The 26,957-nt window shown below is 39.3% G+C and overlaps 1 protein-coding gene across 3 annotated transcripts in view; it reads right to left on the bottom strand.

Moving 5' to 3' along the window:
* pde3a (phosphodiesterase 3A, cGMP-inhibited) overlaps nt 1-25,930 on the bottom strand; it is a 94,832-nt gene extending 68,902 nt beyond the window's left edge. For all 3 annotated transcript variants that reach the window (XM_081364306.1, XM_081364307.1, XM_081364308.1), the window contains exon 1: nt 24,473-25,930. In XM_081364306.1, the coding sequence (XP_081220432.1) occupies nt 24,473-25,261 (789 nt within the window). In that variant the 5' untranslated portion in view covers nt 25,262-25,930. The remainder of the gene's footprint in view (nt 1-24,472) is intronic.
* Nucleotides 25,931-26,957: the final 1,027 nt, after the last annotated feature.

The following is a 26,957-nucleotide window of genomic DNA, read 5'->3' as shown; positions in this document are numbered from 1 at the left end:
AATTGTGCTTTTGTAAAATAATTTCAAGCAATCCACCCCCCGAAAGGCGCTAATTTTAAAATGAAACTAAAATGCTCATGGCTGCACGGGCATTCATAACGGTGCACGTCCACGGCGAGGAATGAGCAGAACAGAGTGAACGTTTTTCAGTTAATTCCTACTTCCATAGGAATTCATTTGAAACGCTCGCTCAACCAATATAAATGTCAGTGCGGACGAACATATTTTACTTTCGTTTTTAAGTTAGCGATTAAAAAGCCCCCAGCGGTGTCACACGTCAGTTAACCGGTGGTAAAATATTCTCACCGTCACATACCTAGTATATTTATATATAGATATAATAGGCCTACCTGATTTTGAACACAAGAGGGCAGTATAGCACTATGTTTGACTTTATTTATGTATTGTTTAGACTAAACAACCATTCTGGCAGTTTTTAAACTTAAAATTCATTCTTAAATTGAAAAAAAAAGAATAAAATGTTTAGTTGTGATGTTTGTATACTTTTATATAGAAATAAATGGTATATAATTACATTTTTAGAAAATTTGAGGCTTTTAGTTTTTCCTTTTTGGACATTAATCCCTCGCCATAGCAAAACCGTTTGAGATATTTATTATCCGTTCACAATTTAGCATATTTAATGTATTTTCATCATGTTGAAAAAGTTTGGTGGGAATAAAATAAATAGTTTAAGAGGAGTGGCTAAAAATTCATAGGCTGATTTTGCAAATAAATCCACATTCAGACCAAAATATCTGACTTCCTTTTGCTCTGAGCTAATGAATGTAAATTAGAAAGTTGTCCGGCTTGATGAGAACAATATAAAAACATTTTTTTTTTACTGTATTTAAAACTAACCCCCCACTTTTGTCAAAAGCATGTTGAAAGTGACACACTTCCTGCTGCCAGTTGGTGGCGCTATAACTTTGACTCACAATAGTCACATCCATCTGATCGGCCTCTTACCACGAACACACTGCTGAAGTTTCATCAAGATCAGTTGATGTATGCAGAAGTTATAACACTTCGTGTCTCTCTTTTCTCGCCATAAATTCGTTTCCTCACCACGGCCAAACCGTTCAAGATATCAAAAATCCGTCCGCAATTTAGCATCCTCAATGTCTTTACTTCATGCTGACTGAGTTTGGAGGTGATTGAATGAATTCTCTAGGAGGAGTACATCACATTCCACAGCAAGCGTTTTACAAACAACCCATAATAGCTGACTTCCTGTTGGGCTGGCGTGAAACTTGTCAGAGGGAAAGTTGTTCGGCCCGACGAAATCTATATGTGTACCGAGTTTCATATTATTTCATGCAAGCGTGTTTGATATATGGACCAAGTTTTCAGACCCTGTTCAAGAGGGCGCTGTTGAGCCCCCCTGCCACGCCCGTTTCTGAAACTTTTCACATGTCTACTGGCTAATAAGTGTTATGTGTCTGTCGAGTTTCATCCAATTTCAAGCATGTTAAGAGTCTCAAACGCATCCGAAAAGAAAATTAAAACTTGATGCGTTGCCACGGCAACAGTATCTAAGATATCAATAATCCTTTCACAGGTCTACATCTGCCCTGTGTTTACATTATACACATAAAGTTTGAAGCAAATCGGGTAAAATTAAGAGGGTGACTTCAAAGCATTTTGAAAGTGACACACTTCCTGCTGCCAGTTGGTGGCGCTATAACTTTGACTCACAATAGTCACATCCATGTGATCGGCCTCTTACAACGAACACACTGCTGAAGTTTCATCAAGATCAGTTAATGTATGCAGAAGTTATAACACACTTCCTGTGTCCCATTATTCGCCATAAATTTGTTTCCTCGCCACGGCCAAACCGTTCGAGATATCAAAAATCCGTTCGCAAGAATTCATCCTCAATGTCTTGACTTTATTCTCACAGAGTTTGGTGGCGATCGGATGAAATCCCTAGGAGGAGTATTTCACATTCCATTGTATGCGTTTTCCAAACAACGTATAATAACCGACTTCCTGTTGGGCTTTTGTAAAACTTAGAGCACGAAAGTTGTTCGGCCCGATGAGATATATATGTGTACTGAGTTTCATATTATTACATGCAAGCGTGTTTGATTTATGGACCAAGTTTTCGGACCCCATTCCAGGGGGCGCTGTCGAGCCCCCCTGCCACGCCCCAGTACCAGCTTCAGCCCGGCCCTGTTGGCCGCAGGTTCTGACGTGTGTGCAAAATTTCAAGAGTTTTTGAGCAGGTTAAGGGCCCCAAAAGTGGCAAAAAGGCAAAAAAAAAAATAATGAAGAAAAAAAAAAAAATAATCCTTACGGAAACAATAGGGCCTTCGCCCTTTCAGGGCTTGGGCCCTAATAACAAATAATCCTACCGAAAACAATAGGGCCTTCGCCCTTTCAGGGCTTGGGCCCTAAATACAGTTAATATGAAATATATTGTTTAATATATTTAACCTATTACGGATATAATCACCTTTCATTACCACAATAATAATAATAATACATTTAATTATACATTTTAATATACCTAATAATAATAATAATAATACATTTAATATGAAAAAACATTTGAATATATTTGAATTATTACTGTTATAAACTTAATAATAATAATACATTTTAATATATATAATAATAATAATACATTTAATATCAAAAAGATTTAAATATATTTAAATTATTACTGTTACTATTATCTTTCATTGCATCAATAATAATAATAGATAAAGATAATAATAAAATGTTAGTTTAGAGCTTTATTAACCCCTTTGGTGCTTAACATAAATAGACAAAACATACACTTAAAAAATCAATCAATAAAGGTCAAGACAAGATACTACTGTCTTTCAAACATTGTATGACATTCTGAAATGAACTATTCCTTCAACCGTAACCTTAGAGCAGACATCCTAATCCCAGATAAGAAGGTAAAGGGGGAAATAAAATAAAAGAGTATTGCTTGAGTCAGCATCATTCAGGGTGCAAGGGGACCTTGAAAGTACAGGAGCGCATCTTTGTGTGTGTATAGACTTTTGGCAGTTTGCTGTAACCATGGCGACGAGAGTGACGGGTGATGAGTGGAGGCACACTGAGGTGTGAACCGATGCTGAGGGAGGAACTCGTCTACAAACACAACATCCTCTCAGGCGCCTGACTCAGCATGAACACAGATGGGACGACTGCATGGGGAAACTACTTGAGAAACCACCTAGCAACCATCTATCCTCACCCTGGCAACACACTAAAAATCACTCAGAACATGTGAACAACTGCACAGCAGGCACACAAAATGGTGCGTTTTGCAGGGGTAAGCATCACTCTGTCTGCTTAAATCCAGATAACTTTTTATATTAAAAGTTTTTAATAATGCATGTACAGCGGGAACACTTTCACTGATATGATTACAAAATAGCTGATGTCCAGCATTTTTCCCCCCCCAACCAAATTCTTCAGGGGACGCACAATAGGGAAGAGTTAAACCAGAGTTCATGTGGCGAAAGAGTTACGCTCCTAATTATTGTTCAGCGGGAGATGATCATTGAACACAAATGGATATTTACCCTGATTAGTTGCTACATTTTTGACTTATAAGCACTTTCTATAATAAAAAATAATTATGATTATGACCATTCTGATTATCTATGCATCATGTAAACACGATAAAGCTGAACAAAACACCACAAATTATAATAAAAATGCTTTGGCTCAATAAAAAACAAGAGGAAGAAAGGCCTATCCTCCATCCCCAGACTTAACGTCTTTGTTATTTTTTCCTAAACCTCAGTCTAAATTCTGTTCATTTTTTCCCCTCATAATTGTCGTTTTCCCGGAGCACAATTCCACACGAGCAGGAATCGCTCTTGAGCGCCTGAGGCTGACCGCTCTCTGTCCTAACACCACACAGAGGAGCGTGCCAGCGCACGCCAAAGACCTCAAACAAACGGAAGTGTTAAGTGCCTAACGAAGATGCACCACTTTTCTGGCTCATATCTGCCATGAGACAAGAGATAATTGGGGAAACTGGGACAGGGTGGATCTTTCAATCACTTTCTCAAGCTTTTAGATCTCAAGACCTTTTGAGCGAGATTAGAAGCAGGCTGTTCCTGATTTATCGCAGCGCTGCGACTCAGTAATTTAGTTTTAAATCTCAGCCAAAAATAAAAGTTGTCATCATCTACTCGTCCTCTTGATGTTCTGCAGCTGCAGACTTTTGTTCTTTTCCATTAGAAACCAAAAGAATTGTGATGCAGGTTGCTGACCTCTCCAATGACCATAGTAAAACTTGTTTGACTTGTGCGCTATATTGCAAACCAAACGATAGCTTCGTGTGGCAAACATATGGAAATGTAAGTTATCATTCACTGAAAAACTACAAAAAACAAAACAATCATTTGAGTGCAAACCAACTAGCTGATGAATAATAAAAACATTGAGAGCCAATCAGAATCCTGCTTTAAAGAGCTCGAGCATTTAAAGCGACAGACGTCATAACTGCAGCGTGTGCTTATAATAAACAAACATTATCGTCCGTTAGTGTGGATGCTAATATACAGTAGTTATCATTACGGTTATCGTTATAGTTAAGGTTCTTGGTGTGAACAGGCCAATGAAATCAAAACGGACAATTCCTACTTTATGGAATATTGCAGTATTTATCATAAATTATTTATCTGTGCACATCGTCATGTGCCTCGTAGTTTTTTCTTTTAGATCAAAATAACTTCCCTCACTCTTCTTGCAGCTCATCTTTTCTCTTCTCTGATGATGAGGGCGGGGCTCAACCTGTCACTCACATGAGATCAGCCAATAGCAAACCACAGCCATCCAATCAATTCCCCACAGACAAATCAAGCCCCGCCCACATATGTGCTTGTTCCAGAAGCGGTTTCACTCGGATATACGTCACAATAGAGAAGAAAAGATTATTGCAACATCTGTTTCATGCTGACTTTAAGACTTTGAATACAGTATATACTACTTTTATAATATTTTTCTTAAAGATTGTCAGTCTGAGTTCCACACTCACTTTCATCACACAGCTTTTCTAGTTCAGCAGCCAGAACAAAGACAGTCACACTGAGGGTGAGTAAATGATAACAGAATGTTAATTTTTGAGCGAATCTATCCCATATATCAGGTCGGAGTGATGAGCCGAAGCCAGAATAGCGTGTTTGTTGGCCGGCTGTTCCTGTGGCCTTCTGGACGCGTTCCTCCTGTGTTCCTGCTCTCTCTCTCTCTTTCTCAGCCAGTTTGCTAAGTGGAGCGTTTCTCCCCGCATTAACGGCACACTGCTGTTAAGTTACACACATGGCTCTCGCTTCCATTAACGTCAGACTGAATCACGTCGTCAGCATCAGAGCTCGTGTACGCGCCGTGTGTTAGCAGATGCGTTCTGCCCTGTGACTGACGTGAGGAGGGTTGCGTGTAGAAAACACACAAAGCTCTGGATCACTGGGGGAAGTTGCTACCCAGACACAGCAACTGCATTTCATGGAACGATATTGATTATTTAACATGCATGTGATGCATCTAAGCGATATAAACTGCAGTCTTGCGGGGTGATATGAATGATTTATAATTCTTCATGAAGAAATATGGAAGAAAAAAAAACCACCAGTTTTTCACATCTAATCCACAGTTAGATACTTTTATTTACTGTGGTAAGTGGTTTAAACAAATCAAGAGTATACACATTAGGGTCGATATGGGGATTATAATATACAGTACCAGATTTGATCTTGAACTTGATCAAAAGTAACAATAAGTAAATATTCCAAATAAATTCTGTTCTTATGAACAACTTTCTATTCATCAAAGAATCGATAAAAAAAATGCATTATGTTTCAACCAAAACATTAAGAAGTACAACTGTTTTCAACATATAACACACGCACGCACGCACGCACGCACGCACACACACACACACACACACACACACACACACACACACACTTCTTTGTCATTATAGTATGTATTAAATATGATGACATCTAAAAAAGTGGTGACACTTATTTTGGAATATTCAAGCTTTTTAACTATTTTAATTCTGATTATTTTCTTGATCACAACGGTAAAAAAGACATCTTATGCATTATGTAAAACTTCAGACAAAAAAAAAAAAACAATATTAGAAAACAATTAGGGCCTTGTTCTTTGTAACTTTGCAGTTTGTTGACATGCACACACAGCTTCATCACACACTACAGGAAAGGTCAAACCCCTTTAAAGTCAGTTCCAGATGATTTTGCAGGGAGTTTCTGATTGATGACGCAAGCGCAGAGATATGATGGTAATGATGAGAGCCAGCTGTGGCTTCTTCTACAGTCCCCAGCATACAACCACTAGATGTGTTGGTGTTTCTATCTTACTCCGTATGATCGGATCTCGTTTTGGTGCCACGTCAAGTTTGACGTCAATGTTTTCTTTTGGTCGGGGTAGCCAGATCCCGACCGCAGCTTGGGGTTGCCCCAACAATCGCCATGACATTACAGTGTGTTTTTAGCACAGCTTGCATTCAGCTTTATGTATTTAGAGTCAGACGGAGCAGAACTGTTTGGCACTTCCATATCGATGGCAGCGAACAAATCCGACGGATGCTAGAAAGCAGGCATCTTTCCAGGACCCGAGGCCGGCAGGACCACAGACCGCGGGTGGGACAGACCTCATGGAGGTTAATGGAGGTCCTGTGTTGTTTTGGGCCGGAGCGTTACAGTACACTTCCTTGATTGCAGCTTCTGTGCGGCTCTCATGGGAAAAGCAAACCTGCAGCGTGATCCACGTGAGGCTTGTTCTGAGCGACTGGCGCTCTTGTAGCCATCACTCTGACAATGTACACACATCTGTACTCCGCATGTGCTTTCACAGGAGGACAAAAACGGGGTTTGTAACGCTGAATTATGTTCACAAGGGGTCACATTTTTGGCCCCGGTTTGAACATGAGTACTCACTCTAAGACAATCATATAAATCCATATGAATCAGAGAATATCATGTACTGACACTAACTAAAAACAAAAGAAGATCACTTTTTTCATCCACTTGAAAAAGATTTGCTTGCACAGGTGAATAAATAAAAGAAAGCAAACAGAAAACAAAACATTTCCATGCAAATGCCATGTCTCGGGACTTGCCATCACACACACTAAGACGAGGGGATTTGAGAGACGAAATCCTGTTTTAACCTACTTCCCCCAAATCACATTTCACAATATGAAGGAATTCAAATATCAAATATGCCAAAAGTGCAGCATGCACATTGTCTGCAAATGAGGTAAGCTGCTTTTAAAGGGGACCTATGATGCTCTTTTACAAAGTCTTGATTTTGTTTTTGGGCAAGAAAACATTCATGCTTGAATGTGGATTATTTTCCTCATATTCTCCATTGTTGCGGCTCCTCTCTTCCCAGTCTGTCAGTAACGCTCTGTTTAGTTCCTGTCTCTATGAAGCCCCTCCTTCTGAAAAGCACACTGTGCTCTGATTGGTCGGCTGGATCAGTGTGTTGTGATTGGTCAGTGTTTGGGAACTGTCCCGCCCCTTACCATAACCGCCAGTTTAACACACTACTAACTAACTCAACCAGGCCCCGCCCCTTTATTCTGCATATTAATTATTTAAATGAGGAATATTGTGAATATTTGTTCCCGGAAGAAACTCAAGACTTGCATTTAGTGTTTTTTGCTTTCCCTTACAGTGTTCAAGGTACGGTTGCACCAGGTGCTCGTAAGTTCTTACATAAATTGCAACGTAAAGCCCACACTAAATACTCCCTAGTTTGTAACTAACACTGTACTTTATTTGTTCTCAAGGCAGAACTTAACTAGTATGTCATAAGGTCTATGGTTTTACATTTTATGGTAAAAAAATATGCTGCTTTCAATGAAATACGATAATTAATCATGAAATAACATACTCAATAATGAAATAAGTATTTTTATATGTAAATAACATTTCAGAAAATGTATTTGAAATTAATAGCAATAAGAAATGCTGATAAAAAAACATTAGAAATGACACTGGGTTCGTGTTAAAGAGCCGCTAACAAAGTAATTTGGTTACACTTTATTTTGATAGTCCACTTTTGATGGTTAGTAGACACTCTACTAACTATAAGTAACTTTGTAACAACATGTCAACTGACTCTCAGAGTATTAGTAGACTGTTAGGTGTTATAAAGTTACTTATAGTCAGTAGAATATCAGTTGAAGAGCATCAAAATAAAGAGGCAGATTCCAGCAGACGGTCTGCTAATACTCTAATGACTGCTAGTTGACATGTAGTTGCAAAGTTATTTATAGTTAGTAGAATGTCTAAAGTGGACCATTGAAATAAAGCGTTACCAGTAATTTACTCATATAATCTCTCTCTTAGAAGTGCAAATGTCACAAGAATCGCATTTTGTCAGGCGAAAGAAGAGCTTATCGATGTAATTCAAATCAGTCAGCTGTTTTATTCCAGCCGTTCTTCCTGGTCAGAGGCTTCTGTAAATATTTAGTTTTTACGAAGAGTTGCATGTCAACTAAGTTTATTGGTGCAATGATTTTTTTTTTTTTTTTTTTAGTATTGCATACTGTAAGTTGTAACTTGATGCCCATTTACGTCACAACTGATGAGTTGTAACTTGTGCACAGCTGGTGCAACCAGGATTTCTTGCCATTTTGAATTGATATGGCAAATGAATCTGGACTGTTGGGCTTTTTCTTTTTTTTTAAGGAGCAGTGATTTTATGTTGATTTTTCAATACATGTTATTCCAATTTATATTTTTTTTTTCTCACATTAAAATGCATCACATGTGATGCAAATGGCATTTCATAAAAATAAAATAAAAACCACAGGGAAAATGGGTGTCAGCAAGAACAACACACAAGCCACAAGAGTTAATTTCCTAGAACGAAGGGGAATTGTTTCTAAGTAAAACACGCACCCAATGCCTTCCTTACCACAACAACCTAATCCAATAAGGGACTTTGTGGTGGATGAGAGAGAAAGAGAGCGAGTGCTTAGTGCTGAATGGACAGTCCAGAGAGTGAATGGGGATATCATGCCCAGCGGCCCATTCTGACATTAACACAGACCCTTATGTACCCTGAGAGCCCGACTAATGATACCATCCCAGCACTGCCAAACAGAACCACTGGGGCTCTCAAGAGGTGTGTGTGTGTGTGTGTGTGTGTGTGTGTGTGTGTGCATCGCTTTAATGGCTCCAACCAGCGTCATACACTTACTGCACCCTCTCATCTGTGACACAGCTGAGCACTTCCAGAGAAATCCATTTCCCAATGTATGCGTTTATACGCAATTACTCTATTAGAGAGAAAGGGATAAAACAAACATTACAAGAAAGTACAAAGAAAGAAAGAGCGCTACTATGCAACTATGTTCAGAATGGAATATCGCATACTGAATGCTTTTTTTCTGTTTACCATTTATTATTCTTTTTAACTGTAATCAATTCATATTTAATATTAATTTATTAATCACAGTGCAGTGCCATTAAAAAAGGATTTAGTCTTTTAAACTATATTTTGTTTACCACTTGTGTGTGAAACAATATGCCATATGTAATGTTCCCGCATTTGAACAACTTAATTCCGTGACTTTTTCACAACCTTTCCAGATGTTTGTGGTTACTGGATAAGGATTCTTAACAGATCATTTTGATTCAGAGTGATTTGCTAACTACTTGGAAAGAGTCTCGAAATTCAGCTCCATGGCTTGTGAAAATATTTTATAATACATAAATGGCGCAAAATCAACATTTAGCCAATGACGTTAAACGGCAAAAAATAATGTTCTTACTCAATATACATTTTAGCATGTTGTATGTGACCTTGGACCACAAAACCAGTCTTAAGGGTAATTTTTTTTAATTTTAATCATTTGGAAGCTGAATAAATAAGCTTTCCATTGATGTGTGGTTTGTTAGGATAGGACAATATTTGGTCGAGATACAACTATTTGATAATCTGGAATCTGAGGATGCAAAAAAATTTAAACATTGAGAAAATCGCCTTTAAAGTTGTTCATTTATGTTGGCGATTGTGCAGCATTCACTCACAAATTTTTTTTTTATATATATTTACGATATGAAATATACAGAATATCTTCATGGAACATGATCTTTACTTAATATCCTAATGATTTTTGGCATAAAAGAAAAACCGATAATTTTTACCCATATAATGTATTGTTGACAAATATACCCATGCGACTCGTGACTGGTTTTGTGATCCAGGGTCACAAATTAAGATACATGTGCTTATGAACCAATGGCATTAGATATTAAGTCTTGCTTTCTGAAAAATTTATCAAAATTAAGTTAATCTATCTAAATCTATCTAACTTGTTTTCCCTTTGAATTGGGTTTATTTTTCTGACCTCATTGGCAGATATTTTTTTCTAGTTTTAACCATAAACTCTATTTTACACAGAAAACAAGACTTAATATTTTACACCAGTTTGCATCTCAGATAATCTTGATTTAAGAATTTTTGCAGTGTGAAGACAACAGCGTAACTAAAACCAGAAAAGTTCATGACTTTATAGAAGTGTTTGCATGCTAAACTCAGCAAATTAAACTAGGAAATGAATATCAAAAGAAAATAAATGGAAAGGAATAAAAGGAAATCAATGCTGGTTGACATTACTTTCAGACCATAGTCACATGGAAATGAAAGGTCAAGTTGAGCACACTGATCTTTTATATAAAGCACATTTTAGTAAATAAAGCAGGTCATAGAGAAAATGCAAAGCATAAAGAAACTGAATATAGTACACACACTTTAAAGTGCAAAAAGAGCTATTCTGAACGTAGCCTATAACAGCCACATATGCTCTTCACACACACCAGAGACGAATCCATTAGCCCTTGTGATCAGGGACAATGCTTGCACAGAGTCTCGTGACAGCCATTAGCGGCGGGCCGGAGAGCGAGAACACCTGGACACATCTGTTCATCAACAGCCCAAACCCTGAGAGAAGCTCTCCAGCTCAGCCCGCAAACCAGCGCCAACAGGCTCTGCTCTGTTTATTTGACAAAGCCGTCTGCCGCACGGCCTGCCTGGTTTGTTTGAAATGTCAGATGTGCTGCTTCGCAGGTTGGGGTCGAGAGACAGCCGGGTTTAAACCTCAGAGGACGAGAGGGAGAGTGACTGACGGTGAGACTAGTATCATGTGAAAATGAAGCCGGCGGATTTGAGGAATCATTCATGTTTGGGGCACAAGCAGTGCAGCGCAGATACACGTCAAAGTTGAATACTTTAGGGGTTTATTCAAATCACAAACCAAAAGTTTAAGCACTATTAATAGTGATGCTTGACTTAGATAAATGATGCAAGAAGCTCTCAGAATCTTCCTGTCCCTTTGTTTAATTTAATAACCCTAACCAAACATGTCAGTCCCCGAGTAACATGTCATTTATTTAAGCCACGAAATCGAACATAGCTCATCCCTCACGCGTGTTATCACGTCTGTCAAAAGCTAAGGCTGGCCGTCGGTAGGAATATTAGACCTAAAAACATCGACGTTACACACTCACGGGCATCAGTCACTTCACTGAATGCTTGCCGGCAAAGAAATGAATAATAATTACCTTACAGTCCATCTGTTTTCACCAATATCCAATATCACGACATTGATGTCTGTCAGAAAATAACGTGCATGATACATGGCGGTGATTACGAGAAGCAGAGGTCCAGCGAGTTTAGCATTCCCTGAAAAACTTGGTCATCGCGGCTTCAACAAGCTATCTGTCAGAGACGATAACGTACATAATACATAACGCAACTGAGCATAAATTTGTTCACTCGCTGAAACTGAATCGAAATAATCAGGGAACTCAGTGAAATACGTCACACTGCATGCTAAAGGTTAGTGAACATCGTTCAACGCGTTGGTTTTGACGGACATTTTTTATGCACTAACTACACATTATGACTCTGACATTCCTGATTTTAATATTTTCAATAATTGTCTATTCTTGACTGATCTTTTTTCATAATTTTGGCAATAGATGAAATTTGAAAATGAAATTTGAAACAGAAAATGAAATTTGAGACGAGTCCCTTGGGTGTCCAATCTGACTCTCATATGCTGATGCAATACAAGTTATAAACTTGACAGGTGATTTTAATGAAATGTAATTTGATCACTATTTTCTCATTTTTGAAAGAAGTCTCTTATGCTCACAAAGGCTTCAATGCTTGACCAAAAACATAGTAAAACATTAATATTGTGAAAAAAGATCACAATTTAAAATAACTGTTTTCTATGTAAATATACATGTATATATTTTTTAAAATCCAGTATTTTTTGATGAATAGAAAGCCCCCCCCCCCCCCCAAAAAAAGCATTTATTTGAAATAGAAACTTCTTGTAACATTCTAAAGCCCGGTTTCACAGACAGGACTTAGACTAAGCCAGGATTAGGCCTTAGTTCAACTAGGACATTTTAGTAACTTAGTAACTAAAAGTGTCTATGAAATAAAACATTAGTGGTGTGCATCTTGAGACAAAACAATTGCCCTGACATATTTTAAGATTTGCCAGTGCTAGTTTCTCTCAGTTGAAACAGCTCAAACATGCAATTTAGTCTGGGACTAGCTTAAGTCTTGTCTGTGAAACCGGGGATGAATGTCTTTACTGTCACTTTTGATCAATTTAATGCATACTTGCTGAAAACAAATAAATAAATAAATGTACTGACCCCAAATGCTAGTGTGTTTGTATAACATCAGCCAACTAATAAGAGGAAAGATAAAATAAAGCTTGTGTTTGTTTTTCATTTGAAGATGGGTCGCTGTGACTTTATTAAACAAACTATTAATGTAGCTAGCAATGCATCATTTGATTGTAAATTTCTTTGGATTGAAATGGATCATATATTCATTTGTGCAATGAACTGATAACATTGAGCTCTGAAGATAAAATAAGAGATCTGAAATGTCATTAAAGATGATGAAAAACAATGGGCAGTGTTATATAAATGCACATGATTAAAGCAGGGATTGGGTCAGTGTAGGTCTATCTGGGTGGTTTAATGCAGGACAGACGAGGACAATCTTTCTGTTGGAACGATTGACTTTAGCATTTAGTCAGTCGGTCTCACAGAACTGACCCTTATCCAATAGGTCAACCTCCTTCACTGCAGAAGCGTCCCGTTATGTAACGGTGAGACGTAAGTGCAGGACGGCAGATGAGGTCCACGGTGGAGGTGACAGATGTCATCCGAGTGCCAGCCGGGCATCGCCAATGGGACGCAACTCATCTGGTCTGACTTTAATGTTACATAACGGCAAACTGACGATGTTGTGTATGGTAGAATGAGGAGAACCATGGGGACTAGAGATCAAATCGAACAATATGATTAAAGGTTGAAGTATGAATTAGTGCTGTTTGCTACACTACCGTTCATGGTTTTGAAACAAATTGAGTAAAAACTTAAAATATTAGTACAATTTAAACCTGTTTTCTGATGAATCTATTTTAAAATGTCATTTATTCCTGTGATCAAAGCTGAATTTTCAGCATCATTACTCCAGTCTTCAGTGTCACATGATCCATTCTAACTCTTAACAACAGTATTACTGTCGCTAAAGGTTGCTTATATGCTAAACTAACATCTAAGCCCAAGTATTAAACTTGCACGGTAGAACCAAGACTGTACCAAGCTAAGATCAAACACAAAACTAGTTCACACTTTTGGCTTTCAGGATCAGGATAACCACTCCAGATTTGACATGAATCACTGAAATGAACATTCCCGTCTCTGTAGGCGTCACACGCAAAGGAACGCAAGGAAGCTCTTGCTGTTTGGGGTCACTTTCGTCAGGTCAAACGCCTACAGCACACCGTTTCACACTGCTTCAGATCACACAGTGCTTTAGCAAAGCATCTCTCACACACGCACACACACACACACACACACACACACACACACACACACACACACACACACAAACAGGCGCACATATCTTTGTGGGGACTCTCCACAGACGTAATGGTTTTTATACAGTACAAACTGTATATTCTGTCCCCTTACACTAACCCTACCCCTAAACCTACCCATCACATGAAACTTTCTGCATTTTTACATTTTCAAACAAATATCATTTAGTATGTTTATTAACCCATTTCCCTCATGGGGACCGCTGGCTGGTCCCCACAATGGAGGTGATCTCAGGTTTTACTATCCTTGTGGGGCCATTTGGTTCCCATAATGTAATATAAACAAACACACACACACACACACACACACACACACGCACGCACGCACGCACGCACGCAGACACACACACACACACACACACACACGCGTGCACACTCCACATGCATCACTTTAAATTACCCACAAATACCAATTCCAACCTAGGCTCATTGGAAAAACATTTCTGCAAAATGCACTCATATTAGTTTACTTACTAGATAAAGTATACTTGAAAATATACTCGAACTTTACTTAAGTATTCTTAATAAAATGAACTTTCACTGAAAGGTTCTTTGGGCAACCAAAAATGAAACCTCTTTTGGAACCTGTAAATACCACGGTACATGAATAATCATTCAGTAGACATGCCTACATTTCCATAAGTGAATATGCTCACTGGTTCCACTGTGCATTCTGGACATTTCTATGGAGAAATCATTCCTGAACAGGTTTTGTCAATGGGCCATACCTAGAAATGTCCGATTCTCAATGCTTGTTCTGCTAAAAGAAATGCACGAGTGTTTCTTTCAGGTCCTGTACAGATGGATCACATCTGTGAAGGAAGCATGCCCTCTTTCTCTCTTTATCCTACCCTCTCTCTTGCGTTTTCCTTTTCTCCCTCCCAGTGAGAAGAACAGGAAGAGATGTGGCATAAAAATCCCTATAATTTTTAATCGCCTCCAATGAAATTGTTAAAGCAGCGTGACAGCAAACTAAGCAAACACATAAATGGCATTATCCATGTGAGTCCACAAAACAATTCTGTGCATATCTGCACACGCACACACACAAGCAAACGCTAAGTGTGCTTAACATTTTAAAGCATGGCACTTATTGAACATAAAAACAACATTGTCTTTGTTTCTGCTATAATGTCTTCAGTGTTTAGTAGATATATCTTTACTATCTGTTAAATGTCAAGTAGAAACAAGCCTTAGGAGGAACGTTCAACAAACAGAATAATTTGTACGATGGTCTTTCGATATGTTCCTAAACATTACTTAGTATAAGCAAAACTGGGCTGGCCCCAAATACATTAGTATGAAAAAATGCAGTTTAGTTTCTAAGCTAAACCTTAAACTTTCTGTGATTCAAAACTGCTGGGCGGAAACTAACAGGGTTGCGCTCAAATTACCCGATCAATTTTTTACTAATTAAAATGCACGGATGAATTGTTAATGATAAGATGCATTTTGAAAAGGAAAACAGGGTGAGTTTTCATTTCATGCTGACTTTCGAGTACCTTCCCCATCAGATCAACAGATCTGAGCACAGTGTTTTTACTGGTGAGCTGTCAGAGAGTCAGATCTAGCAGTGGTGGGCATATGCGTTCTCACGGTACCTGTCAACTCCTGACGTAAAGCAGCGGCGGATTCTCACGCGAGCTCTGACGGTAAAACTTTGACTGTGTGGCTTCACGTTATTAGGCCAGTTACACGCTTAACCCGGCTAACAAGCGGCCGAAAAACACTTCCAGCTGCAATGGTCACAATTGTGCATGCAATTATCTGATAGGCCAAACACACACACACACACACACACACACACACACATTGGCAGCTAAGGTGCAAGCTGCAGTAACATGTTAACTAAGCAAGTTTGTTTCTTGGCCGAAGTTAAAATCTTCCAGCTGCCGTTTCATTGTTTCCTCAGAGAAGCTTGTGGTAAACGTAGCGCCGGCTGTTATCAAAGCCTCACAAAAAGCTTTAGCGTCAGGAGTCCCCTCGGGATACGTGAAGGGGTTTGCTGTGATAACAGGGAACTCTAGAATTGTGTTTCCCACCCTTACTGATAAAGATATTAGTCACTATTGATGAGGTGTGGATTTAAGAAGCTTCCCAGAGACTCACAAATACGGACACGGTTATTTCATGTTTAATTATTGTCATAACTTCATGCTACAGGATACCACTGAATTTTTTTGAAGCTAATCTTTGCTCAAACAGCATGACTGATGTTTTTATGGAAAGACAACGGAAAATTGCAAAAAAAAAAATATGATCATATTTGTGAAACATGAGCAGAATCAATTTATGTAAATAGTCTGTAAAACCTTTATGAAAATAATTGAGTTAAATTTAGTGCGACAATTACCATAAAAGGGAATTAGGGCTGTTAATTGATTAAAATGAAAGGAATTTAAAGGAATTCATTATAAGAAGTTATTTATTAACTAAGCGGGTCAATTAATTTGAAAAGCCTCATTCTCATGTATGTTTCAAATAAATTAATATTATACAGACAGTAAATAATTGAATAAATATTTAGAAATTATAAATGCAATTATACATATTATAATAAAATAAATTCATTTAAAATAATGAAATAAATAAAGTGCACAAAATTAAATCGACAGCATTAGCTATAATGAACCCGATTATCGATAATCAGGAAGAATTTTTAAGCACTTTGTCTTTTTGAGCAATTGTTCTATAAACTCTCCAGGGCAACTATGCTTCCCTAATTCAAATATACTTAGAAAAAGAAAACCGTCCCTCAAAAGCGTAAACCTTAGCGAGAACGAGTGAGAGAGACGGTCTGACAAACAGACAGATGTACAGACGGCGTTTTAGTCAATGACTGGCTCAACTCAAAAACTTCCCCCATCACTACACCATCTGCCATCCATATTTTCGAAACTAAAACATGCCACTGAGTGAGTTAACAAGACAGGCCTTGTCTGAGGCGGGCCGCTCATATGGGAGAGAGAGGGGCGCTGGGTCCCGGCCAGCACAGGTTAAAATAACAAGCGCCCTCTCAGCAGCGGCCGTCCATCGGCTGGGGAGATCAAATATGTGTGACAAACAACACACACCAACAGAAAACACTAATGAGTGTGCACTCAGCCCAATTCAATTTATATTGACAAATATTTATATATTTTATGTGTATTAATATATGTTATGTACATGTACTTGTTTCAAGTCAGAGTGAAACGGCTTCTGACTGTAACAAGAACAAATGTAGGGCTGATTGCTGATGCAAACAAATCATTGAATCATCATTTTGAATCAATTCACTGAAAGACTAGTATTAATAATAAAAAAATATTTTTTAGCCCTCTGGTCATATTCAGTTTATACTACCAAATATTGAGGTATTTTCTTTGAAAAGTTTAAAAGAAAACATTAACCATGTAAAATAGATGTAAAATCTTTAAAGAGTCAACTGGATCAGCTAATTAGGATCTAATTAATCAAAATTCTGAACTGATTCACTGAAACTGAGACTTTGATTCACATAAATGTGATGCCATTTCTGCCATGTTTAGACGTCATAACGATGCTTTGATTTTATAATCACCAGCAAAATAAGGGGAAATATATTCACAGGCTCACAGTCTGCAAAGACGTGAAGTGCAACCGACCTCACTTCTGGGCATCTCATACAAGCGCACTTCGTCTCCAAACCTTCAATGCTTTTTACATTTCCCGAGGCCTTTGAACAGCCTTTATTCTCAAGACGCGCTTTTACAGCATCTGGAGGTTTCTGCAGTTCACTTTTTAGACTGACATATGTAGAACAGCTAATGTCATTTGGTTCTCTTTGCTCCGTCAGTTAGCGCACCTGGTTCGGATAGTCCTCTGTAAGCAAACCTGCTTGTCCGGTTCCTTCTAGGTTGTTTGGAAAGAGTCAAACTGCTAGCATTTTTAAAATGGATGAGGTTTTTGGCAGCCGCCGGCTCAGGCAAGACAGCTGAGGCTACACATTCCAGGCCTGGCACGGTCCGACTGGACGCGAGGCCTCTTACAAGCAAAATACAGCGAGTCGACGTCAAAGATCCCTCTGTCTGCCGCAGCGACGCAGACCAGACCAATTACAGTGAGAGCGAGCGAAGAACCGTAGACTGCAGGAAGGAAAACAACCCTCAGCGTGTCGAGAGCTCTGGTGTAGATTAAAAATCTCTCAGCTACTGCAGGTAAGGGCAGAACCGTGAGGAATGAAGCACGGTCCACTTCAGACAGGAAACCATTACCTTCAGGGCACATCGGCTGCTTTTTTCAGATCTCATTGAGCTGAGGTTTATTATCAATCCTGGCAGACAGAAAAGTCCCACCTACTAACCTCATATCTCCACCAGGCTGGGAAAAGGACCTCTTAACACACACAAAAAAAAAAAAAAAAGGAAGAGAAAAAAAAGGCCCATGGCACAGAAACATACTCCAGGTCTCTATGGATCTCCATTTGCGTCATCCCTCAAATAGCTACTCGCACACCCTTTTCTTCTCCTCCAGAAATCTAATACATTATCCTCTCCTCCATCACAAAAGAAACAGAAACATCTTAATTTCTCAGGCCACTAAAAATGCCACTGTTTTTCTAGTTCTGGGGAGGAACAACAAGAGGGGAGGACCTTTCATTTAATCATCTGGAGAAGAGATGTGACAAAAGCATCAAACTCTTTCTCTTTTTAAGTCACTTTGATTGACCTTTTGTACTTTCTCAAATACATTCACTGCATATTTTTGCACATTTCCGGGGGTTCTCAGAAGTGGAAGTCATAACAGTTGGATTAAAAAAAATCATGATAATGGAATCAAGAGAATTATTATGTTGGTCAGAAGAGAGAAAGATGTCAAATTTTGCCACATTTACCAGTTTTCTGTCATTTAATGCCAAGAAAACATGTTAACACTTTACTTAAACTCCCCCTTATCTTACAGGTTCCAAATTTTGTTAAGAGTCTCCTAGGTTTATGTGCATCCAAGGTCAAAACACACTTTAATTATCTCGTAATAGACATTGCAGCATCAGCTCTTTTCTCACAGCGTCTGAAAGGCTTCGATCAAATATTCAGTCTCTCTAAACCCCGCCTTTCTGAGAGCTTCCTCTGCTCTGATTGGTCAGATGACCCAGTCTGTTGTGATTGGTCTTCTCTGTTCTCATTGGTCAGATGGCCCAGTCTGTTGTGTTTGGTCCACTCTACTCTGATTGGTCAGATGACCCAGTCTGTTGTGTTTGGTCTTCTCTGTTCTCATTGGTCAGATGACCCAGACTGTTGTTATTGGTCTACTCTGTTGTGATTGGTCTACTCTGCTCTGATTGGTCAGAAGACCCAGTCTGTTGTGATTGGCAATGAAATACCTACATTACTATATCTGAATTTCAGCTCTAGATCTTCCTCAGCACTTGATACACAGTGATACGAACAGTAACAATGGTGTCGGTTTTCCCGTATCAATCCCAGTGCGAGTCCTCATCCTTTAGAAAAGATGCAAAGAGAATTTGTATTTTGCAGCGCAGAAAACAGAATCTTCTCGGCATGAACATCACAAACCAAACTCAGGCCTCAGCTACAAATATAGTGTTTGAGGGTCAAAGTAGACTTTGTTCGATTTACTATGCAGATTTGTCACATTGTTACATAGGTAAGTAACAGGAAGTAAGACTGGAATTACTGATGACTCGTTTCAGCAGTTTAGAATCGGTTCTTTCTTTTGGAGACAATAACTTTCATCTGCACTTTGATCTTTAAAACTATGCAAACCTTTTACATTCACAAACAGCTTTATTACACATATGAAAGGAAATATCTGAAAAAGCATAATAGGGGCATAAAGCATTTACGTTTAAGGCATTATAAAGGTACACATAATGTACGTTATAATGCATTATATCTTTTCATAAATAATTTTAACAATACTTAACTGCAAAGTTCAAATGCATTATGATATTTGCAGATTGCTTGTTACATCTGAAATTGGTTGTTTGTCATTGTGTTTTAATGCATTAGACTTTCTAAAAGTATATGTTCAATGAAGTATTATAATGTATTATAACTGTGGTTACAATTATTCATGAGAATATACAATGCCTTATAAGGTGCATTACAAGGCATAATTAATGCATTAAAATACTTTTATAGTGCATTCTTTCAGTAAAGTATTTAAAAATTAAATAAAAAATAGGTACATGTATGATGTTAATAACTGAGGAAATCAAGTGTCATTACATTCTGTTAAAAGGGTATTTTGCAACCCATTTTACTTTAGTAAAATGGTATTTTGGATTGATCTCTTCACTATATACATTTTTTTCCTCACTGAATAATCAAAATACCATTTTACTGAAGTAAAAAAATGGGTTGCAAATGATTATTTCTTCACCCGACATGCCTAAAGATGACGTGTTGGGCCACTCAAACAAACAGAGCAATGTTTTTGAAGCGGTGTTTACATTCATTCAGACGTCAACCTACAAATGGAACCTAATGCACCAAACCGGTCTCACCCCAAAACGTCACATACTGACGCGTCTTGACCAAACGGCAATATACGACGAAAAGGGTACCCCTAAAACGTCCATATAAGACGAAGACATAAGCGCACCAGCAGCGCCTCTTAGCGGTACCCTAACGCATACCTAAACCTACCCATAACCCGAATAGTCACATACGGACGTTTTAGGGGTACCCTTTTCGTCGTATATTGCCATTTGGTCAAGACGCGCCAGTATGTGACATTTGGGGGTGAGACTGTGTTAAATGCACACTTTCATAGTCAAGTCTGCCATAAAACACCCCACACTCTCAGAAAAAAGGTACAAAAGCTGTCACTGGGACAGTACCTTTCAAAAGAGTTCTAATATGTACCATTTAGGTACTAATATGTACACTTTTGGTACCAATATGTACCTTTGAGGGACTAATATGCACTCTTTAGGTACAAAGGTGTACCTTTTGAAAAGGTACCGCCACAGTGACAACTTTTGTACCTTTTTTTCTGAGAGTGCAGATTGTAGTCAACATGCTAGTGAGACATGCGCTGAATCCCTGCTATGACAGATTTCAAAACGTTGAAATTGCAAGAACAAAAATGAGAAATCTTTAAATTCACACAGCTTGTTTTAGTACGCGTTGAACCTTGATTATACTTATCTGTGCACATTAATCTGGGACAGGTGAAAGTATTTTAACATTAAAAGCATTCAAACACAATTCCCCTTTAAGAGAAGATTTAAATACTCTCTGCTCTGCCCAGAGGCTCGGGCTCACGGCGAACAGCTTTTCCAGGCAGCCCTGGGCTAATCGCAACTCAGTGACCCACTAAAGGCTTCTAAAGACTCCATGCGGTGAGGTGTTTGAGTTGAAACGACTGCTCGTGTCATTAAACGGGGGTTTTCCACGAACACCGTCCTCTGGAGACCTGCGCTTAAAGCAGGAGAATGCAGTGAGGTACGGTTCAGTTTACCACCCAGAAACACTCAAGATGAGACACATTATCTTTTAAATGGGGTACAGTCATCTAGAGCACTAGTTAAGTAACAGTTTCAACTGTAAGGTCCAAAACTGCATGTTTCATTGAACACATAAGGTTAGTCAAGTCTAGAAAGGCCACAACAGAGACAAGTGAGTGAAGAAGGAAGACTAATTCAGCGTTTCAGTCCTGTTCTCAGTCCATTTGAAGAGCCTTACGTAACTCACTTCACACAGCGATGTTCATAACGGGAATGATTTTAAGTCACTGAAAGCGCCCAGGGCATGTGCTCTACTGAGTGGGATAATGGTCACAGCGACTCTGACATCACTTCCTGTTTACCAGAATGGGTGATACGAGCCGATAACAACCACCCCAAATTAAACATTTACTGGATGCTCGGTGCGAATGAGAGATTGCACAGTACTTCTGGTTCTCTGGTATTTTTTTTTTTTTTTACATTTGGCTGTTCTGTTGCTCAAATAGTAGAATGCTTGCAACGCCAAGCTCATGGGTTTGATTTCCAGGGAATAAAAGCTGACGCTAAATGAATAAATGTGCTTTTTATACAAATTTGACAGTTAGTAAAGTGGACTTCTACTAACTATAAGTACCTTTGCAACTACATGTCAACTAGCAGTCATTATTAGTAGACCGTATGCTTAATATCTGCGAACACTTTATTTTGATGCTCTTCAACCGACGTTTTATTGACTACTTTGCAAGTAAATGTCAAATTACACTAACAGTCTAGTAATACTCTAATGAGAGTTAGTTGACATGTAGTTGCATGTAGGAGGTCTAAAGACTATCGAAATCAAGTGTAACCGATTTTATTTTAATCGAAAGTGACTTATGTTGCATTTGATAAATTCATGCATTCTCTTGGGAATCAAACTCATGATGACCCTGGTGCTTTGCGACACATAAACACTTATTAAATGTGAGCTGTTCTGAACTGTCATCATGTAGCTCGGTTATGACTCAGGAGGAGAGGACGCATGTTTCACTGTGTTTGTCCCTTTGGATTTACCAAGAAAACGTCACAAACTGGCATTTGCCTGCAGATGCATTACGAGAATCTGATTTATACAGACACGAGCAGTTGTGAGAAACGCGTTAGGTGACAGGAGCGTGCAAATTATACATCATCAATACATGATCACGTGCAAACCCCGTACCAGAACCGTTTTCAGACCAACAAAACACGTGGAGCAGACTTTGATCCACACTTAAGCTCTGAAGAGCGACGTCTTCATGTATGCACTCGAGCTGTTCTGTGTGGCCTATTGAGACACACAGGTTATTGTCGGAGCAGACGTGAGCGGTGCAGGGGTCACACAGTGGTATGTTTACACAGCCAGACCACACAGATAAAACAACTACACATAAACCTTTATACCAACTAATATCACTGCAGACATCACACATGTGCACCAGGTGTGTGTGTGTGTGTCATACAGAACATGGAAAACACACTCAGGGGTCTGTGTTCTTTTCCCATTTCACACTCAAAGCAAATACGCCAGAAGTACTGCAACGACAATGTATTGATTCGTCACAAATGTTCTTCCTTTTAAGGTTCCCATTGCAAATACATTAATAATGCGGCCGCTAGAGGGTGCAAACTAAATACTCGCAGACCAAAAGCAGCAACTTCTCTGTGAGAACAGTAAACGTCCCAGCAAAGCTAAAACTGCTTAGAGACCTTCAAATTAAATTCATTAAAAAAAAAAATCAATTCATCTCCATTTACATTCACTTCAGGATTTAACGCAAAACTTTAAATGGCAGCTTATCTTACTGCATATTTTCACATGCATGAGCAGTAAACAGGACAAGACGGGCAAGTGTGAATACAGTATTTACAGTGAGTTCAAAGAATCACTGCAGTAATTCTTAAACTTGATTTAACAGTTTAGTTTCAACACCATGCGTAACGATAGCCAATTATTTAGACTTTGAGATATCTTTATCAATAATTAGAAGTTTTCAGCTAAATATTTTGTGCACTTTGCCAATCATCAGTCTAAGCATTACTAGTGTATAGTAGACTTTATTCTTACAATGCAGTCTATATTGGAAATTTTTTTTTATTTAATATAATAAATGTATATGTAATAACTATATATAAAATAATTAAACAATATAAATATTTACATGTATATTTTTCTCAATATACAAAAATGCTTTGATGATCAAAAATGTAAAGAAATAATGTGACTAATGTTCTTTTCTGAGGAAATTTACAATTGGCCATATACAATGACGTCCCGTTGACAAGCCAAATCGTCAGTCTTCTGTACTTGTGTGTATATAGCAAAAAAATACCACAAATATGCACAGATGCAAGCATAAACATTCACATCAAATAACCTTCTGCATGCTTTTGCAATTTGGTTGTGCAGAGCACAAAATCTCCACTTTAGTCCACATGCACGCTAGTTCTGTAATATTTTTGCTAAAATATAACAGCTGAAGAATCAAAAACACACCTAATAGTGTACAAGAGGTCAAAGTTCACTCCTTTAGCTATGAGCTTTTCCTGTAGGTTCTGCTGAAATGATGCCATACATGAAAACTAATGCATGCTGGAGTGAAAGTGCTCCAAAGTGTCAGGACAAATAAAGAATGCTGGAAAAACACAACCGACAGAAATATTCCTCCCCCCAAAAAACTCATCTTTATATTTTTATAGATGTTTTATGATCATAATGTGATGATAAGAGGCAACAGCAACAACAGTAAGTGTGTGCAGTTTATTAATCTAAATAAACACTAAGGTAAAGTGTGACCTAATATTTCTTTTATAATTATCATGATCAACAGCAACAATAAGATAGTCGTGTTGTTAAAACGACCTCTTGATTTCCAATTTCAGAAGTAAGTAATCACATGCAGTCTAAAATGACATTATTCCGGTTATTATTGGTGCTATTGTAGTTGCTGTGATCAATAACAACAATAAGAGCTTTCAATTCATGAGCAGCTACAGTAAACCCGCTGCGCAAGTACTTCTAAAGAAATGACTGTACTAATTCCGAATCGTACTGTATTTATGATCAAAAGCAGCAGCAATAAGTGTACCTGGTCTCTCTGCAGACAGGGCAGAGACGTCCTCCTGTGAGATTTGCTCCTGGACTGGCCGTGATGTGCCATGTCTGACGAGACTACGGAGCTGGACCTCCTGCGCCTCTTAAATACCGGAATATCTCCCCTCAATCCCTCCCGGTGTGATGCTCCCTGCTCCGGCAGCAGTCTGTCCGCATACCTCGCCAGCAGGACCCCCAGCACCCCGAGCAGGTACGCCAGGTAGGGTCTCCAACTGGCGCGCACCTTCTGCAGCGACAGCAGCGACACGGTCCTGATGATGCTGATGAAGAGGAGCACGGAGATGCCCTGACCCAGGCGCACCACCATGAGCGCCCCGCTGGCCAGGCAGGCGAGCAGCACCAGCGCGGTGGCCGTGAACGAGTAGAGCTGATGCGCATCCAGCAGAGACTGCGCCGCCGCTTCGCCCAGATGGCACACGGTGAGCAGGAACACGGCCGTACGGATGAGCACCCCGCAGCGGAGCAGATACACACCCACCCAGAAGAAGGCACACACGAGCGTGAAGACGGGCGAGAGCAACTGCCACACGAGCTCCACGAGCGTCACCAAGTGCAGCGCCGGAGATCCCGAGTGCGCGTGTGCGCGCTCCGCGTCCCAGTCCGCGGACTGATGAGCGAGCAGCGCGAGGAGCACGGACAGCGAGGCGACACACACGGCCGAGGAGAGGCTCCTACGGCTCCGCAAACACGAGTGCCAGCAGTCCTGCTCCACGGGAGTGACACAAGTGCGCACATAGCCGTTGCGCACGGATTCCAGTGCCATCGGTCACGGGAGAGCACGCGTACGCGCTCGCGCACACACGCATTAATGCGCAGAGCCGCTGTTCCTTTTCACGTGAGTGAGTGAGTGAGTGTGTGTGTGAGTGACTTTCCAGCGGCGGACTGCCACGAGTTCGCATTCAACGCGTCCTCGCGTTAAAACACAAGTCAAAAGTAATGTCGGGGTGCGCGGAGGAGGAAAGCGAGCCCCTTTTCTTTGCAATGCGTAAAATCCCCCATCGTCTTACGATCCAGTCGAGCCGAACGAGGAATAGGCTAACTCCTGATGTTTCTAGGCCACCATCATCATCATCATCACCAGCGATCTCCCACCCTCGCGCTTCCTTTCTTTGTTTTTCTCTCGTGCCCTCGTATCTCGCTGGATTATTCCACCTCCTGGATCATTTTCACGCGTGGAAACTCTCGCGGCAGAAAGATTTCCTTGACTTTTGGATAATATTGGCCAGTGTCCCGTCGCCCGCGAGGCGGTCCTTAACACAGCGCGCGAGCTGCGCTCCGTATCAACAGCCAAACGATTATCCTGATGATCAGACTCAATTCAAAGCATCAGTCAGCTGATTTATTGATTCCAGCTGCTCGCACCCATGTGCACTTTTACAACTCACCTACATCACACTTCAAAAAAGTCTTCAAAATATATTTTATTAAACAGAACTATAAAAACTTTTTAATTTTCATTTGCATGTTCGGTAAAAAGGGAAATTGCGCATGCTTTCGGATACAGATAGGGGCTTAAACTGTTTTGGACTTAAACTGTTAATTTACCACACAAAGCACATTTTTAGATCACGTGTGATTTCTTTTCTTGCTATCTGACTGATTTTCTTTTTACAGTAAAATGTTATAGTTCATTAATTCCATGCGATATCACACAAATCACTCTGGCGTTCAGGCTTTCTTGACATTTAGTTTTATTGACTGACTTTCCTTTAACTATAATATTTTGGCAGATTTAATTAAGATTTGTGTATTTCTAGAAAAACAAAAACCTTAATTTATTAGCCCCAGGTATGAAGAATTACTTCAATTTTATAACACCGGTTTGTCTTTCTTTCTTTGGTACTGTTCTTTCGGACTTATTTTTCTTTTACAGTAAAATTTGTAGGCTATATTTATTATGATCATGATTCCTTGCGATATCAAACAAAATTCAGATTTGAAAGTCACTTTTTTCCTGCTTTCTTTATGTATTTTTCCACACAAAACTTCATTTATTAGCCCTAAATATGAAAATATTTCATATTTTTGGATGTTTATCAGATTCTGTCTCACTTTCTTGTCTTTGATTCTACTGGTTCTTGCTGACTGATTTTCTGTTCACAGTTCATTAACAGTTCCCAGTCAATGGCCGATTGAGATCAAACACAAATCACATGACGATCATTTGGTTTTCTTGGCAATTAGTTCTTGCCGACTGATTTTCCTGTAATATTTCATATAGCTAGTTAACATTCACTGGTAGGCTACACATGATTCCCTATCGTTGCATGAGGGAGATCAAACAAAAATCATATAGACGCTGACAGCCCCAATCTGGTTACCATTTACACAGGCAGCCGGGAGTGTGGGCAGAATTCCCAGGACAGGAGGAAGAAAAGCACAGGAACTAAGGAGCATCTCTTGTTGGCTGGGCAGAAACTGGCAGGCTGATGGATGTCCACATCCCATCGTGACGGTCT

This window comes from Scardinius erythrophthalmus, assembly GCF_964197995.2.
Source record: "Scardinius erythrophthalmus genome assembly, chromosome: 4".
Lineage (NCBI taxonomy): Eukaryota > Metazoa > Chordata > Actinopteri > Cypriniformes > Leuciscidae > Scardinius > Scardinius erythrophthalmus.
This window is presented reverse-complemented; position numbering and strand designations above follow the sequence as displayed.